We start from the raw sequence: 17,187 nt of genomic DNA, 5'->3' as shown, positions 1-17,187 counted from the left end.
ATGCAAATAACTTTAGGCAGAGCAGCAATGGAAGAAACCATGAAAAGGAAATAAAAAGTAAATAAATTTTCACACATGACGCTTTTCTGTACGTAGCTTACTCCTGTCTACGAGGCTGCTTTGGCTGCTCTGAAGTCACTGGATATTCACGATGTTGAAGAGATGAGGAGCTACAGGGCGCCGCCAGTTGGAGTCAAGTTTGTTGCTGATATGATCTGCCTAATGTTTGAAAAACCAGCCAAGTAAGTCGCTTTGGTGCAATTTTTATGAATGTTTGACAGAGATGTGTAAAGGACGCTGGTAAGAGTGACTCCTATTAATTATCAGGGGATTCGGGGGTTGTGACTGTTAGATGTGACAGTTTCCTTTGAGCAACAACAAGGTCCAAGAATGGTTTAAAGTGGGGCTGATAAATATACGGTGCAAGTAAAAAAAATTAACTTAAAGAGACGATTGAATAATGGAATAAGTGCCAAGGGATATTTTTTCTGAATTGAGGGTAAAGTTTTGACTGTTGAAATGGGGTTCATTAGAATAAGAATTTTCTCTGATGTTGAAAGTAAAGGCTCTCCTTCCAATAAGCTATCTTCAGAAACTATGTTTTGTAAGTGACTTTCTTTCTTCGTGAATTTATTTCTTACATTTTAAGAACTAGACATTTGAGTCTACAAACGATTATAACAATATTTTTCGCTTTCTTTCAGCTGGGAGGACGCAAAGCTATTGCTTATCCGCGAGAACTTTTTCCAAGACCTTGTTTTCTACGATAAAGACAAAATATCTGATGATCTCTTCAGGAAACTTGAGAAATTCAGCCAATCTGCAGAATCATCACCAGAGTTTTTATTGGATATAAGTAAAGCTGCAAGCTCCCTTTCGGTTTGGATTCGAGCTGTGTATAATTATTGTAATGTATTGCACACATTCAAGCCGAAACAAGAGGAAATGAAAGAGGCTGAGAAGCGACTTAACAAGGTGAGCTTCGTCGCCATCTTTTCAGACTCGTTAATTTTTTATCATGTTCTTGAATGGACAGTTCAATTGTTTTTAATTGATACTTAGCATCTATCTTCAAATGACAAAAAGATTTCGATCAGTTTTACTCGTTAAACGCAGAATAGACTTCTTTTTACATGGACAGTAAAATTTGTCACAAAAAAGTGTTTGAAGAAATAATCCACCACAAATAATCGTATTGCACAAAGTTGTAAAAGGGTATTTAATACCATGGAGCCCCAATCATTTTGCTACTCATAATATTTTGAATGCAATTATGATGAGTCAGAATGGGCTACAACTTCGATTATTTACAATATTTGTTCACAAATTAAAAGCTGCAAAATAAACGTAAACCCAGCACTGGAAATTAATAGGGAAAGAAATTAATTTTCCTTTCACTTTATATTGCCGTGGCTCAAATAATATTTAGTTAAAATTTGGCTTTATTTCAAAATAAAGCCAAGTTTTTGGACTAATTTTCACAAATTGTTAATACTCAGATTCAAGGCCATGTTTCTTATTGTTGTCTCTTCTAGGCAAAGGCTCTGCTTGGTGAAAAGCGTGTTTACTCTCATAAAATGAAAGCAGCTCTTGAAGATTCTATAGAGGTGTTTAAAGATAAGATGAAAGAAACAAAGAGTTTGGAAAAGGAGCTACAGGTAAGAGGTTCTTTGTTTGTGAAACCTCCTTGTAGTTTTTCCAACGCATTTGGAAGGATGTTAGTTAAGTGAAAGGAATTTTTTTTACTTTACTATAGATATTCAAAAACATCTTTGCTTTTTCAGACACTGAAACGTGGAAAGAAAAAAGCTGACAATCTTCTCGAAATCATGGGTATATACACAAAGCATTGGAATGAGAGGATATCAGATTTGAAGAAGAAGCTTCGCACTGCAGCTGGAGATGCATTGCTAACAGCAGCTACTGTCTGCTACCTTAGTGCTTTTGGAGACGAGGTCCGAAATAGATTAAAGAACGAGTGGGTTGATTTTTGCGCGAAGGGTATTAGGACTCTGGATGGACAGGTGCAGATTCCCTTGGACCAAGAATTTTCAGTTGCTGATATTCTAAGTAGTGAAGATGAGCTGATTGAATGGAGAAGGAAAGGGATTCCCAGTGATATTGCCGTTATCACAAATGCACTTTGTACTAGGACATGTAGCCTGGCTGCCAAAAAATGCTGGCCTCTCTTGATAGATCCTCAAGAGCAGGCTCCCTTCTTAATACGGAGCATAGAAGAAGGATTGTCTGGAGAATGGGATAAATCAGGTAACTCAAATTTTTTCTCGAGCTTATGTAGGGGATTATGCAGAGTTCTTCTCGTGATTGCTTTGCAGTACAGCAATTGAAATAATAACAAAGTGGAAGAGGTTGATCTTGTTTTTTTCGCAGTTTTTAGAAAGTATCTTGCTTCAACTAATTTTTAATACAGATTTTTATACAATATTTCTATGGTTTTAGATTGTAGTATTTCTTGTCTATATTGCCCTTTTCAAGTCTTTTCTTTTAGAATCTAGCCATTTTATTACAACTTAGAGTTTTCTCCGTAGACCCTACATCCACAGAAAAGAATTATGATTTAAAAGGGACAGTAACGGATGTGTTGGTGAAAAAATCTTTTGTGCAAGGTGACCTACAAAATGAAAGTCCACCAAGACCAAATACTAAAGGCAATATCTTGGAATCTAGCATTATGTCAGAGAATCTTCTCTCTCACGAAAGAGAAAGAGGAAGACTTTCTATATTTTCTAGTAGGTGGTTTTGTAATATCTTGATTTGTAAAATTTCATTATATGTAGTTCAATTTTTAGCAAGTTCAGAAACTACGTTGGGACTATTTTTTATTCAGGTGCGCAATGTCCCCTCTAGTCCAAGTGAAACCCCGTCGTTTATAAAGATGCCTAGGCCATAGATAATTTGATAGGTCAAACATGCAGTGTAACTTTTGGTTTTCTTCTTTGTCTTCGTAAGATTAAATATTACATTCCCAAGCAAAGCTACCCGGTGGAATCGATATCGGCAAGCACGAATGTTCCAAAACATGTTTTAATACTAGTTTGTCTGCATTACTTAGTCTGTTGATGTGTCTGTATTTTCAATAGCTACTGATGATGTCGAGTCTGGCACCCCAAAATTAACGGACCAATCAGAATCAAGAGCAAGTTCACAAAGACCAATCAGCTCTTTTTCCGCTATTACAAACGAATCTGCATTTCTCAACAAATTCTACACTAAGGTACTTTCAAATATACAGTTTGAATAATAGCAGGACCGTCGCTAGCATATTAAAGCTGTTGCTCCTTTTGGGAGACCCGTGCCTCTGATCCCTCTGGAGTTCTCTGAAATACACTCTTGGCAACAGGCCTATTGGTTTCTTTGCACATTTCGCAATAGGCTGGTAGCACAAGATGTTTAAAGAAATGAATGTTGATGCAGACGAAAGTTCCAAATTGGCGTGAAAAATTAAGTTAACTTGGTAGTTAGGGATAAAAAAAAACTTTACAGTGAATAGTCATAAAATTAAAGCACCCAGCGCTCGCGTGAGAAATATGAGCTATAAAGAATTATCATAATATGAATTTATGCCTATTCGTTTACAAGCCGGGGCAAACTATTCGTCAATTCAGCAATTTTATTTTTTATTTGAAGCTTTGAAGAAAATTCAGTATTTTTGTTCAAAAACCTCCCAGTTTCAAAATTCTTTCAAGATTGAAATACTTAGTCGAATTTAACTTGATAATCACGCTGGTGATTTTTTAGACTGGTCTCAAGGAAGTTACTGACATACGTCCGCCTTCGCCGCTCGTGGAGTTAACTGAAAATACATTAATCATTGTTGATGCAGATGCAGCAGATTTAGGTATGCTTTGTGTAGCAGTTTTTAACAGGTCATTGGTTAATAATAGCTAAACAAAATGCTTTAGCTTCTTTGAGAACTTTGTTTGTTTATTATGCCGATGTGGTTTCCTTCCAGTCTTTTTAGCTAGGAATTCAGTTCATAACTCTTCAAAAGAACTTTGATATGCGTTATGCAGTACATCTTGACACCATTCTTTAACAAGAATGAATTTTCTTTCAGAAATTACAAAATGGATAAACTGAGCTGTATTATTACGACAACCATCTTTTATTTTCTATTTCTAGACCAGATGTTGAAAGCTGCTGTTGCGAAAGGCATACCAGTGTTAGTAAATCACATAGAAAGGGGTGTAAAAAATACATTCCTCGCCTCAATTCTTAGTAGAACATTTTCAACTCCAGAAGGTGATGATATTTACATTCAACACGAGAGCGCGAGACTTCAGTGCCATCCTAATTTCAGACTATACCTCAGCGCAGCTGTAACCATGGACTTCAATAAATGCAATAGATTCATACTGCCACTGCATAAAGCGTTGGTGATTGATTTGACCATGAGCAAAGAAGGCCTGGAAAACAGATTCACTTCATTAACTTTACAGTCTGAAAAGCCTGAACTCGAAAGCCAAAGGCGATCATTGCGTTTTGACTTGTTTTACCTTCGACAAGAAAAAAGGAGAATACAGGTAATGAATAAATTACTAGAAGGCAGAAACAGGACTTTTGGGAATATAGCTATTGAATATTGAATTAACTGAAATGAAAGTATTTGTCTGCTTCCTTGTGTCTGAGAATTTTACGGAGTCATCTTAACGAGAAAGGTAACTTTGTCTTGTGGTGAAACAATATAACTATCATCGGTTCTTGTCAGCATTTTTTTTGTATTTAGTTTGTTACGTATTTTCACCTTATTTTAATCTTTTCTTTCAGGAGTCCATTTTAGACAGAGTTTGCAACATTTCCGGGGAAATTTTGGAAGAAACGTCACTACTTGATGCTGTAATGGAAAGCCGAAAGCAACTCACGGTTACAGAAGAACGTCTTGACGAAGGACTGGTGAATATTCCTTGCTTAAACATTTACTTGTAAATCAATTTTATTCCCAACAAGCAACGTACACCAGACGTCTGTTGCAACTTGCAAATCGCCATTAGATAAAGCTTTTTTTCTCAGATTTGGAAAAATGTCTTGGATTGGAAATTTTGCTAATAGATTTAAAAAATTTAAGGCTAAAAGTTCCCTTCAAATGAAACGCTTTTGCGTTCAATGTATTTTCTTCTCTATCTCTCTATCTTTTGCGTTCAATCTCTATCTTTTTCAACACATAGATTTTCCAAAGTGAGTTGGAAGCCAGACGCCAAGATTACTACCAAGTTGCTTTTCATGCTTCGATGTTGCATAGGGTGATCTCAATGATCGGGCAATTGGAACAATTCTATCGAATGCCGTTGTTTTTCTTTGATGAACAATTAAGAAGAACGCTGGAGGAGGCAAAGAGGAGAAAAGCCGAATCGGGATCGATCAGTGCAAGGGCAGCTGAGATTAATGCCAAATTTACTTTGGATCTTTACAAGCGTGTTTGCCTTAATGTTTTTAAAGGTAACCTGACTTTTCTAGAGGCCATTTTTTTAAGTGCTTAATGTTGCAGGGCAAGAAAAACTTTATATACGTGGCATTAACTGCAGACTGTTAAAATTTGTTTTACTTTTTGTTTACTTCTTCATTATAATTTGGTATAAAGATATATGTCGTATTGATATAAAGAATTTCATTATACAGTTGCAAGTCTGAGGGTAAAGCTTTATGAATTTAAACAGCCGTAAAATCACATTAATATTATAAAAATTTTGCCTGATTTCTAATCGATTAGATTACTTGACTTGGTTAATATCCATGCTCTACTTATCTTTTGTCTGCCTTTTTTCAGAGCATGTGCCATTTTTTCCACTACTAACAATTTTGGAAGGACATCTAAAAGATGGAAAGATTACAATTACACATTACAAAGTGTTATTGAAATTATGTTCAATTGAAAATGAAGTGCTTTCATTACCAGACTCAGACTGGATGGATAATGATGTGAGTAGATTCTACTAAGTAAATAAAGAAAGATAAAAAGATTATGCTATATTATCCTTTCAAAAATTTTCGTTCAAATATTAGGTGTAAAATGTTCCTAAATTGTCATTTTAGCTTGATGTTTCAGTTTAATGTCAACTAAAGTTAATAATGTTGATCTTTTATTGTTGATCATTATATTTAGATTTGTTTTTTATATTCGCATTAAATTTTTACAAAACATGCAAAAGTTTACCAGCGATACCACGGGAAGCAAGGGAATACATAGCAACCCTGTGGCATTTGTTTTGCTTATTCATAACGCTAAGCCTTCAACTCAGATCTATCTCCATGCCGCATTTATTTTGCAGCTAAGACACCGACTGACATATATTAAGGAGATTGAAGAGTTCGATGGTATCCTTAAATCATTTGAGAAGCATCAGAGCCAGTGGAGAGAGTACTTCAGTGTATGCTGTTTAAATTTAGTGACAATGTCTTGAAAACTTCTTTTTTGAATCTCTTCTTAAAATCAAATCTAGTTTATGATAAAAAACGCAAACAGCTGTGTTTGCTTACTTCAGTTAGCCCTTATTGCCTCAAGTAAGTTAATTAGCAACGTTATTCCTTGAATTTGCGTTTCTATGCCTATGGTTTTTCATATTTGCCATCTTCATTTATTTCGAATACCTAATACAGTTAGCAATAAGCAAAAGTTTTTTACTTGTTTGACGACTTTCCTCGTGCTACATTTCAGATGTCTCCCAATCTGATTTGCTCTTGCCCATGTGGATATGAAAATCTTAGTCTGTTTTCCAAAGCATTGCTCTGGCTTGCCGTATTACCGTCAAAGGTAACTATATGATATTCGTACCGTATACTACCCTGGAATTTTGATTTCTTTTATTGAATTCAAAGTCAACCGCAGAAAAGCAATCTTAAATCTTTTGGAACCCAGTATTGTCTCTGTCTAGATTCAGCATACCTATTTTTTATGATGCTAGGATTTATAGACTTGTAGCAAAGCCCACCTGTCTTTGTTATCCTTTTTCATCTCCCATTTATCAATTGCAAGGTGAGTGTAAGGAATTAATATTTATGAACAGTTTTTTGGCGGTACAGAATTTGAAAATGGCTTTGAAAAAAGCAAATATTTTACAACATATTTGGCTAAAAGTTTTTCGTCTGACACTCCGCAGAGCATAAATCGTCAGAATAAGGTTCCGAAAGAGCACGATGAAAAATATATACCCAGTTGTGGATCGAAATAGGCCAATCAGAAAAAGGCACGCATGACCGGATTTTGACGTTTTATGCTTTGAGGAGTGTCAGACGAAAAAGCTTTTAGCCAATATGTTGTAAAATGTTTGCTTTTTTCGAAGCCATCAATATTTACATTTAAACTAAGCAAAGTGGGTAAAAGAAAATCATAATACTTTTCTAAGATTTTCTGAAAATATTTACTGATAGGTTTTTTGAATGTTTCGACACAGTTCACCAAATTTTACCCTTAGTAATTTGTTCTATGGAAGGTTGCGTTTAAAAACTTTCCCAAACTGATTTTTGTTATTTTACATTACAAAGCTCTCTTTCTGCTTTGTTTTCATTTTGATGTTTTCTTTGCTTTATTTATTCTTAAGTTTTTGAATCAGTTATTTTCTATCATGAATCTATAGAGAAATATTATATTATATTCCCTTTTAGCGAGCAGCAATTTTTCAGAATCTTATTCTCAACATCCTTGGTCCTCCTTTTACTGAAGTAATCAGCCGAAACATTGCAGACGTTGTTGAAGAATCTTTGCCAAGTACACCTTTAGTGGTTCTTTTACCTCAACGACGGGCCAACATCCTCGAAGAAGGTAGGAAAACTGAGGCTATAGTTTAGGCTTTGCTTAAGTCACAATGTGTTTTGCAGCTCTTCAGTCTACTAACATTTATCATTTCTAGCAAACAATTTATAATCATGCAAGCAATAGACCCAAAATTCAGTAAAACCTCTTCAAAATTGACACCTTTGTCACTTAAGTGACTGTCAGGTATAAAGAGGTGTCTATTGTCTTCTCGTATTTAAAAAAGACCTTAAACGCAGAAAATTTTTTCAGGAAAAGAGTTCTGTTTCTTAGTTGTCAGTTGCTGAGAGCCTTCTGCTAATTAGTTTTCCTGCGTGTATCTATCCAGATAGTAGATTCATTATTTTTCCAACATGTTGAGTCTCTTTTAATTTAAAGTGCGGGTGGTCTTTGTCCGATCTTTTATGTTTGTCGTTAATAGTAACTACATGGGAAAATGCTTGCTCTTTACTTGGCTTGCAGATGCTACCTTGACGATTGAGAATCTTGGAAAATCGCTTAATGTGCAAGTAATAACAATCAGTTTTGGAGTGCCAAGTCAATTGGTTGAGGCCGTGAGAGTGTTGAGGGATGTGAAGGGGACCTCAAAGAAGTGGCTTATTTTGGAAAATTGCCATCTTGTTAAGAGCTGGAATCGAGAGTTCCTGAGACTGATTGAGGTAGGAAACAGTGCAAGAATTCGCCATCATGAGCCTATAAAAAAATTTTGGCAAAGCTATTTGAAAGACAGATACTTGCTTAACCATTTCAGTTAAACGATGAGATGCAAATTTTAAACCGACATTGCCTAGCTGAATTATCTACTTTGGTCTCGGGGGGGGGGGGGGGTGTACCTTAATAGGTTTGAGGTAAGGGGACGTGCCATTGTTTGGGGGTACCTTTTTTCTGAAAAGTGCAGAATTATGGGTATCACTTTTTGAAATTTGTGCGGAATTATGGGTACCGTTCGAAGAAACATGCAGAGTTATGGATACCCTTTTGGGAAATTATTGCAAAATTATTAGAAAGGGTAATTTAGCATAAACAAAATAAATGTCCAGTTAGTAATGCAAGTGTGGAATTTGTGTGAAATTGAGATTTTAGGGGATGGGGGAAGGACGTTAGAAATTTGTTTGATGATTTTGCTGTGTTTTAAAAAATTGTTATTTGCCTTGCGGAATTATGGGTATAGTTTTCATCATGTTTGCCGAATTATTGGTCACATTTTTTCAGAAATATGTGGAATTATGGGTCCAAATTTTGAACAAAAATTGCACTTCTTCGTTCATGACAAGGCTTAGTAACCCCCCCCCCCTCCCCGAGACTTTGATATGTTCTACACAAGAAAGACATCGACACCAAAGACCGCAAATGTGTTGTGCTACTTGCCCATCTACAATTTAAAGCTGGTACTCGTTCTTTAGAAATTTTCAATTATGTTAGAAAAATACTTCTTTTAGAAACCTTTTGAAAGTAATTCTAAGAGCTTTTACTGAATCAAAATTCTAAATATCAAAATATCTCTATTCCTTAGCCAGTCTATTCATTACGTGTCTATTTTGTGCTTAAACTTAGGAAATAACTGAAAACGATCGCACCAATCAACACGATTGGAGACATTCTACTGGTCAAAGAAGAATATTCCGGCTTTGGTTCATCTTCAAATGCACAGCTGATTTTAAAATACCAGTGGCAATTTCCAAGAAAGGACTGCTAATTGCTTGGGACGAGAAGATATATGGTCATACGAAAGGAAACAATAACTTCAAGGTATTATTTGTTTTCTTTAAATGATATCAATCTTTGAAACAAATTCGATTAAACTCGATCATACCAAAACGCTGGGAATTTTCTACCTGCCGTTAGCTTGCTTTGACCTCTCGATGTGTGAAAATGACTGGCGGAGTAGCAATGACTGCTAGCTATGTAGAGATGTTAGATTACTCTAAAGTCTACTAAAAAGAAGGTAGAATTACTATTTTTAAATAATATGGTTTACGCTAATTCATACTTAAGACGGATGGTCGAAATAAGAAATCGCATCCTGAAAATTGAAGCCTTTTTTATATTTGTTTCTCATGTAATACTGTTTCATATCCTTTCTTTTTGTCTTTCCTAAAAGTTTCAAGCCAAAACCAACCAACAGTTGAATGCATCGATCCACGAAAGTGGTTTCAGAGATGAGCAACACGATGAAGAACAGGATGGTGAAAATAATACGTTTTTCGGGTACTTATGTCGCCTTTTCTGAAGCTTTTTATTTGAGTTGCAAGCTATTGTTAGTTTTGCCAAACAAACTTGCAGATTTGCTTCGTTTAGTTGGGTTTTGCCCTTGAACCTTGGCAGCCTCTGAACAGTTTATAAAAGGCTCATGAAAGGGGCTTCAATTCCATATTATTATACTGTTTTACTGTTTTATAGATTCACTGCCTATCGAAAATTCCGAAACGAGATTATGAAACACTTAAAAGACAGGAATGCAGTTACCGACCACAAAAGCTTTGCGAAAACATTCGCTGCTCACATCAGCAACCAAGCACCGCATTTCCCTGTGGCTTCTGAGTCCAAAAGTGAAGTCATTTCATCTATAATAAATGTGATTGCACAATCTGAAAGGTAAAAATTTGGATTTTGTTTATACACTTAGATGTTGTTTTTGCTGTTTTAGACGGTTATGAAGAAATACCGTGCAATCCTTGAGAAAAACTAGGATCTCTATCTGTGGTGAGGATAAGTAGGTAAAGAATAGGGCTGAGAGCTATAGTATGCATTCATTTTTTTTATAAGAAACTGGCTATAAGAATCGAGTACTGGACAGTCAGAAAAAATTAAGTTCTTCAGCACTCGAAGTAATAAAAATTAAGAAACTATTAATGATGAAAAAACTGAGAACAACGAAATTTGTAAAATCCAAGAACATGTTGGCCTAGAATTTAGACACAAGGGATAAAAATATACTTCCCACATCTAAATACAGCATCAGAACGTAAGCGAATCTCTTGACGTGATAGAAAGGTCACGAACATTTCATAACATCATTCATGACATCATAATTAAGAAACTCTTAAAACAATGAGTATTGAAATTTCCAGAACATTAAGAAACTGGAGTACTCAACATCGACCTTTGTTTCGTATAAAAAATGAGTGTAAGCTGTTCTCGAAGTTTTCAAAACCTTCCTTTAGTGTTTCTTTTGTTTAAGGGGCTCATAACTGATATCTGGCAATTTGACTCTAGCCGATCTAGTTTTTTATCCCATTTCATCTGAAAATACTAAAAAGGTACACTACACGCTTTGATATTCTTTTCAAAAATTAAAATTTATCTGTTTTTAAAGTATTCTCTTGGATTTTCGATTTCGATTTTGTTGCATGTTAGCATTGAATCTCTTTTAGAGAGTTCGAAAGAGGCTCAAAATCTCTTACGATGTACAGTCAATCAGGGCATGACAACAACGATGGCTGTGGATTTGAACAAAATGACAGCAGAGATGTATTAAAACAGCTACAAAGTATTCACGAGGCATTGGCAAAGAAAACCACTTCACGTTTGTCTAAGGCAGTTTACCAGTTTTTTCACCGAGAAATCAAGACGATGAAAGAGTTCTGCGAAAAGGTTATGGAATTTCTTGGTAAATCACAAACGTCGACGAAAAAAGGTGCGATTTTTCAATTGCAATTGTGTTATGCTGACTTAAAAACAAAACTGTAATATTAAGTAGTGTAAGCAATCATGGGTCTTGAAATATTAGCTTGATTTGCCCTGTATTGTATACAATCAATAATTATTTGGGCTGGAAACTATTCTTTGTCCTTCAAAACATCACACAGCACCATGAACTCTATCCAAATTATTAACGAAAGCTACTTTTTTCCAATTTTTTTGTCACTTTTATCCAGTCTTCAGTCTTCAAGTTTACTTTACAGGTGCCTCTAGAGCGAAAATATGTGTCTTGGAAAAGCAACTGAGGGAGTATAAGCCAATTCTGAATTTATTGCCATACAAAGAGTGGCAAGAATGGGTCACAGGCCTGGGTGCAATCGCCAATGCATTGTTGAGTTACATAAGACCGAAATCTCGGCAGCCTTTGGGATTCGATGTAAATATGATACCGCATCTTAGAGGATTTTTTGCTAGTGTAATGGAAGATTTTTGCCACGAAAATTTTGCAGAAGTTGGAGAAATACATTGGGAAGGAAAGGTAAGCTGAAAAAAACATCAATGATGTCATCATTTAGAACCTGATACTGAATTCAGTTTTCATCTGTCGTAATGTATCTGATTCTAAACGCTGCAAATTTTCTGTGTTTAGCTAAGATGATCATCGGTATCGTGTTAGCTAAAATATCACGGTATCGCTTGGCTGAAAAACTTGAATTTGAATGAAAGCATTCCACGCCTAAAGGAAATGTTTTCTTTGCGGATAGATGACCTTTGCCTATTTTTTTTAAATTGATAGATTGATCCTTTTAAATTGACCCTTTTTTAAAAAGAAATACAGGCTCACGTGCTTGGTAAGGAATTTTCGAGAGCATTTACAGAAGAGCGGTGCAAACTAAAGTAAATCTGATTGTGATCGTATGACCAATCAAGATTTCGCATTTTGTTTTGGTACTAAATGAAAAGTGGTATGATTGGACTTCTGGGACTCGGTTTTCTAACAGTCATGTAAAAACATTATTTCGTAATTGATCGACGACATAACGCAGCACAATCGCAACCACCCTTACGGATCCTCCGATTAAACAAGCTATCTTAACTGCCAACGTCAAATTTTGCGTCACTTACGGCGTCAGTTCCAGAATAAGGATCATTTTTATTAACGTAAATGTGATTTACACAAACACTTTGGATTTTGAAAGAATGATGTTTTCCTTTTTTGTAGGTACTTCAAGAAAGCGATGAGCTATTGCCACCAATTAAAGGCGTGTACTTGAAAAGTCTGGAGTTGCGAAATGCCGATTGGAAATTTGATACGAAGGAGCTTATTGCTGCAAACAAGACAAATAAAGTCTACATCCTGCATGTGGTACCGAAAGAAAGGAGCTCCAATGTAGAAAGCGTTGACATTCCAATCACAAGCGCTCAAACTAACATAATAAGTGTAAATATCAATTCGAGCTTAAACCAGGATTTCGTAAGTAGGAATTCGGTTTGTTTTGTGAATAAATTTTGATTATATTTATCTTTTTAGTCTGACTTGTGTAAATAACAATGCTTGTTGTAAGGATTGTGTGTTGATTGCGTAATTTTTCCAGCAAGAGCAGGGCCTGCAACAAAATAAAAATTGTAAAATAGTTGTTTTAATCTGCCTATGAGCGAAATTATTCATCAAAGAGTGCCTCCTTTGTCGAAAAGGAAACATGTCACTTCAGTTAATTTATTTTGCACCGCCTAAAGAACCTTTCGAAGTTAGTGACTTATTAAGCACGCACAAAAGAGATGACGTTCAACCAGTCATGTTGCTTGGACCCAGCAATGAATTACTTTCTGTTTTAATAAACTGATTTGTATTTTTTCCTGTTCTCTGTTTGCGCGGCATTCAGAAATCCGGATATCAGTAAAGTAGGTATTCTCAAAATGCTTGTAATGTATTTCATTCTTGTAGAACCGTTAAGCAAAATCTTCTTGATGTGGAATTAGGTTGGGGCTAGAAAATTTTGTAACAGAAATTGTTCACAAGCTTCAAATATGTAGCAAAACATACAATTTTTATGTAATCAGAATCTGTGATTTTAAGGTCAGAAGATGCTTGTTCAATATGTGAAATTTTTGAGGTTATAGTTTTGCATTTCCATTGTAGGTATTAAAGTGCAGCTAAGTAAACCTTTTTACTGGAAATAATTTCTGATCAGTAGATATTTTCTCATTAATTTTCATTCTATTTAAAAAAACTGTTTGAAATATCTTGGTTAGAGAGGCAGGAAAGGTGAGCTTTGTGGTGTTCTGGGAATGTTTGGCAGTTTGTTTTGTCATCAAGCCTAGGCCCTCATGACCAACTCTTTCGTTACCGAACTGTTGACAAAACGAATAAAAAATATGTAGACAAAAACGAATTTAGAATTCACTTTTGAGAAAATTTAGTGTTATTCTAGATAACTAAATCGACATCAAAAGTTTGGATGCAGCATTAAAAATAACTTGCAACCTTTCTTTAGGAAGAAAATCAAATATAATTTTGATATCTTTTTTCAATATGATTTTTCATTATTGCTTTTTTTTAGAAAACCTTTATCATGAAAAGGATTTCTAAAACGTTTTTCAGAGTTTGAAAACATAAATGAAATAGTATTGCAGTCTGTTTTATATGTTATAAATTAACTGTCAATTTGCGAGTGTTCAGTTTTTCATAAAAGACTTGACAAAATAGCTATTTGTTGAAAAATTTTCATGAAAAATAGACCAACTTTGATGTTAACAACAGTAAGTTTTTGTGCGATGTAAAACAAGAAAAAATGGTATGTTTTCATATTGTATAGGAATAATAATGTCTTATGAGATCGAATTTTGGTGTTTTAGTTATTATCAATTTTTGACGTACTATACATGATAAGGTTGTAGAAGTTATAAGTAGAAAGGGTTATGGCCCCTCTGTCACAGCATGTTCGTGTCCGATCGCAGAAAAACTTAATGTTTTTTTTAGCAAATGAAAGTTTGGTATAATGGATTCAAATGCAATGCAGAAAACTTTGCCTCATACTGGAGAGGTCAGAATTATGATAAGAAAACTTCAACACAAATTGATAAGAGAATGCCAAAAGGAGAGATTTCGTGCTTCGTTTGTCTTCAGTATCAAAGAACTTTTGAGAATCTCATTCTATAATGGCTTTGATAAATAGACCTTCCTCGGGATTCTGCGAACACACACTGTTTTACCAATAGCAATTCCACGTTAGGAGCCAATCGATAGTGTTCATCAAGGTTCAGCACCGTCGACTTTTATACTTATTATCTAATATTAAGGATGAATCGCAGCAAAACAGCAAACGATAAATATAATTGAGAATAATTGTCATTAATTCATTTATATTGATATAATCTACTATTTGACAAACTAAAAATCATTATATCTTAAAATAACGCTTATTGACAAGCGTGCAACGAAAATACCAATTAATTACAGTCTAAAAGTTTAGATCCAATTAGTCATATTCAACCAACAAACTAAGTTGGATGAGAACTGATGTATTTTTTCTGAGTTGTAGAATATGATTCGAGCATTAAGCAAAACAAAATATTTCTATTTACCTAAAAGGGCCTTTAATTAACATAAAAGATGAAAATGATGCTTTCAGAGTAGCAATGATTATAGAACTGGAAAGTGCTCGGTTTTCGTGCTTAGTTCTATTGTTCAGAAAGCAAAAGCAAGAAAAATCTTTTGTTAAATTTTGCAAGCATGCATAAAAGAAAGTCTTATGATAGGCTTTTAACTGACATTTTATATCTATGTCGACTCATAAAAGTTCTGTCGTAAAGAATTCACTCTGCTCACCGCTAAAAGCTTGTGTTGACCAGCACCATGAACATACTGAAACTCCCAACCATTATGAATAAGAGGAACTTGATCCATCTTGTTTCAACCAATCGTTGCGATAAATTGTTGGCTCGTATTGGCATCAAAACCCAAACAGCTGAATACGGTTATTTCTGAAATCAGCTTCTGCAACTCGACCATCTGAAAGAACAGCAAGTCCATGTGGGTCGTTGAGTTCCCCTTCTCTCTCCCCTTTGGAGCCAAATTTCATTAGAAATTCACCCGAAGGCGCAAATACTTGAATTCTATGGTTGTCTCTATCAGCAATTATCAGTCGGCCTTTTTGGTCCACTGCAATTCCCGTTGGTCTTTGCAATTCACCATCTTTTTCGCCTTTTCTGCCATAACTCATCCGAAAAATCCCCTCACCGTCGTACACCTATAACAAAACTCTACTCTAGCAAAGCAGACGAGAAACGCTTGAGGAATTTAAATCTAGCCACCTATAACAAATCTGTTAAATAATGCAAAATTTCTGTTTTACGAATTTGGCATATCCAAAACGGATCCTTACACTAATTTAGCAGGAATTGGTTCGTCTCAACTATAAAGGGTATAAATGGCTTCCCTTGGAAGCTAGAAGACTTCTTTTCACCATCTTTTTTCAAGTTAGGGCAAGCAAGCTCTTTCCTTTCCATATTTAGTTCCAACAATGTAAAAGAAATCACACAATGGCAACAGTGAGCTACATGCTATTTTGTTTACTCCAATTCCTCTCCCTACTCCCCAGTGCCTAGACAAAGAAATGAATTTTTTTCCATACCGTCGTAGAGCACGTTTGATTTTCGAAAATGTGAATTCTAATAATCTAATGATGATTACAGACGTTTGATTAAAATGATTTGGCATTCCGACCAGCATGTCAAGAAGCTTCCTCTTCTTTTAAGAAATGTGAAATTTCACAGACAAAATTTATTATGTGAAAACATCTGTTTTATAAAGTTTTATATTTCATATTTCTGATTAAAAACCAAAAATAGGCAGCTCACCTGGATTTTGCTGTTATGCATGTCTGATACAAATATATGACCATCCTTGTTTGTTGTGACATAACACGGGTACTGAAGCTCACCAGGCCCGTATCCAAAAGCACCAAATTTTGACCAACGTTCTAAAAGTGAAAAGGGGGATGATAGTAATAGGGTTCTTAAACGAATTAGCATTTCACTATCAATATGATCTGAAGTATAAACAGTTTAAAAACAAAACAATGCATGTGGTACTTATCACTTGAATCCTACCAGACGTACGGCACTTTAAGGGTAACTGTTTTATCTAAAGGTATTCAGGCCCAGAATCATCCAATTTTTAAGAATGTTATAATGAAATTGCTTAGCCTTTAGCTCGCATATTTATATCTCATCGTTTAGCAGTAGCCTGTTTTGCGATTTTCATAGCAATGCATGACTGACATGTCTCATTTTTTAAAAAAATGTGGTTAAACACAGGCTGGACAAAATTCGTAGTGTGTTTTAACAAAATAAGTGTAGAAACAGCCTGCTTTTATTGGAAGGAAAACAGTCCTATTCCTTTGACACTAGATGGAGCAAACTACAACAAAAATGTTGGTAATTGCCTGAAGTGAAAGATGTAATCTTGAGAAACTGTGCTAATAGGTAGGTAGAATTTTTTCAAAATAAACCATAACTTTAGTTATCACTTATAGCCCAATTATAATATATAATTAAATGCCTGGAAATGATTTTTTCTCTTGCGCCGTTGCCGGTTGAAGTCAGATAGCAAGCTGGCTGTTCAATTTAGCTTTTCAGAGACAGATAAAGAGCTTTTGATCAACGAACAAACCCTTACACACATTAAGAGTGCAGTGCAAAGCATCTTTAAGACAGTGACTTGACTGTTATTAATTCTATTTCCCTATATGGAGTTTAAATAAGGACGCTTTTAA

General features: G+C 35.1%; 2 protein-coding genes across 8 annotated transcripts in view; one reads left to right on the top strand and one right to left on the bottom strand.

Annotated features, from left to right (window-relative positions):
* Nucleotides 1-13,042, top strand: part of LOC135681926 (dynein heavy chain domain-containing protein 1) — a 44,225-nt gene extending 31,183 nt beyond the window's left edge. Inside the window, exons 43-63 of the mRNA XM_065196579.2 lie at nucleotides 97-242; nucleotides 705-975; nucleotides 1,536-1,658; nucleotides 1,785-2,268; nucleotides 2,550-2,750; nucleotides 3,102-3,235; nucleotides 3,760-3,859; nucleotides 4,144-4,544; nucleotides 4,789-4,914; nucleotides 5,187-5,457; nucleotides 5,786-5,937; nucleotides 6,288-6,386; nucleotides 6,674-6,769; nucleotides 7,621-7,777; nucleotides 8,231-8,427; nucleotides 9,323-9,517; nucleotides 9,870-9,976; nucleotides 10,169-10,363; nucleotides 11,143-11,405; nucleotides 11,674-11,948; nucleotides 12,633-13,042. Coding sequence (XP_065052651.2) covers nucleotides 97-242; nucleotides 705-975; nucleotides 1,536-1,658; nucleotides 1,785-2,268; nucleotides 2,550-2,750; nucleotides 3,102-3,235; nucleotides 3,760-3,859; nucleotides 4,144-4,544; nucleotides 4,789-4,914; nucleotides 5,187-5,457; nucleotides 5,786-5,937; nucleotides 6,288-6,386; nucleotides 6,674-6,769; nucleotides 7,621-7,777; nucleotides 8,231-8,427; nucleotides 9,323-9,517; nucleotides 9,870-9,976; nucleotides 10,169-10,363; nucleotides 11,143-11,405; nucleotides 11,674-11,948; nucleotides 12,633-12,923 — 4,284 coding nt within the window. The 3' untranslated portion in view covers nucleotides 12,924-13,042. The remainder of the gene's footprint in view (nucleotides 1-96; nucleotides 243-704; nucleotides 976-1,535; nucleotides 1,659-1,784; nucleotides 2,269-2,549; nucleotides 2,751-3,101; nucleotides 3,236-3,759; nucleotides 3,860-4,143; nucleotides 4,545-4,788; nucleotides 4,915-5,186; nucleotides 5,458-5,785; nucleotides 5,938-6,287; nucleotides 6,387-6,673; nucleotides 6,770-7,620; nucleotides 7,778-8,230; nucleotides 8,428-9,322; nucleotides 9,518-9,869; nucleotides 9,977-10,168; nucleotides 10,364-11,142; nucleotides 11,406-11,673; nucleotides 11,949-12,632) is intronic.
* A 1,701-nt stretch (nucleotides 13,043-14,743) lies between these two features.
* LOC135681927 (dynactin subunit 2) overlaps nucleotides 14,744-17,187 on the bottom strand; it is a 53,997-nt gene continuing 51,553 nt past the window's right edge. For all 7 annotated transcript variants that reach the window (XM_065196582.2, XM_065196583.2, XM_065196584.2 and 4 more), the window contains 2 exons: nucleotides 16,271-16,392; nucleotides 14,744-15,660 (listed from right to left, as the gene is read on the bottom strand). In XM_065196582.2, coding sequence (XP_065052654.1) covers nucleotides 15,364-15,660; nucleotides 16,271-16,392 — 419 coding nt within the window. In that variant the 3' untranslated portion in view covers nucleotides 14,744-15,363. The remainder of the gene's footprint in view (nucleotides 15,661-16,270; nucleotides 16,393-17,187) is intronic.

Source organism: Rhopilema esculentum, chromosome 16, assembly GCF_057945365.1.
Source record: "Rhopilema esculentum isolate cy_ngs chromosome 16, ASM5794536v1, whole genome shotgun sequence".
Lineage (NCBI taxonomy): Eukaryota > Metazoa > Cnidaria > Scyphozoa > Rhizostomeae > Rhizostomatidae > Rhopilema > Rhopilema esculentum.
This window is presented reverse-complemented; position numbering and strand designations above follow the sequence as displayed.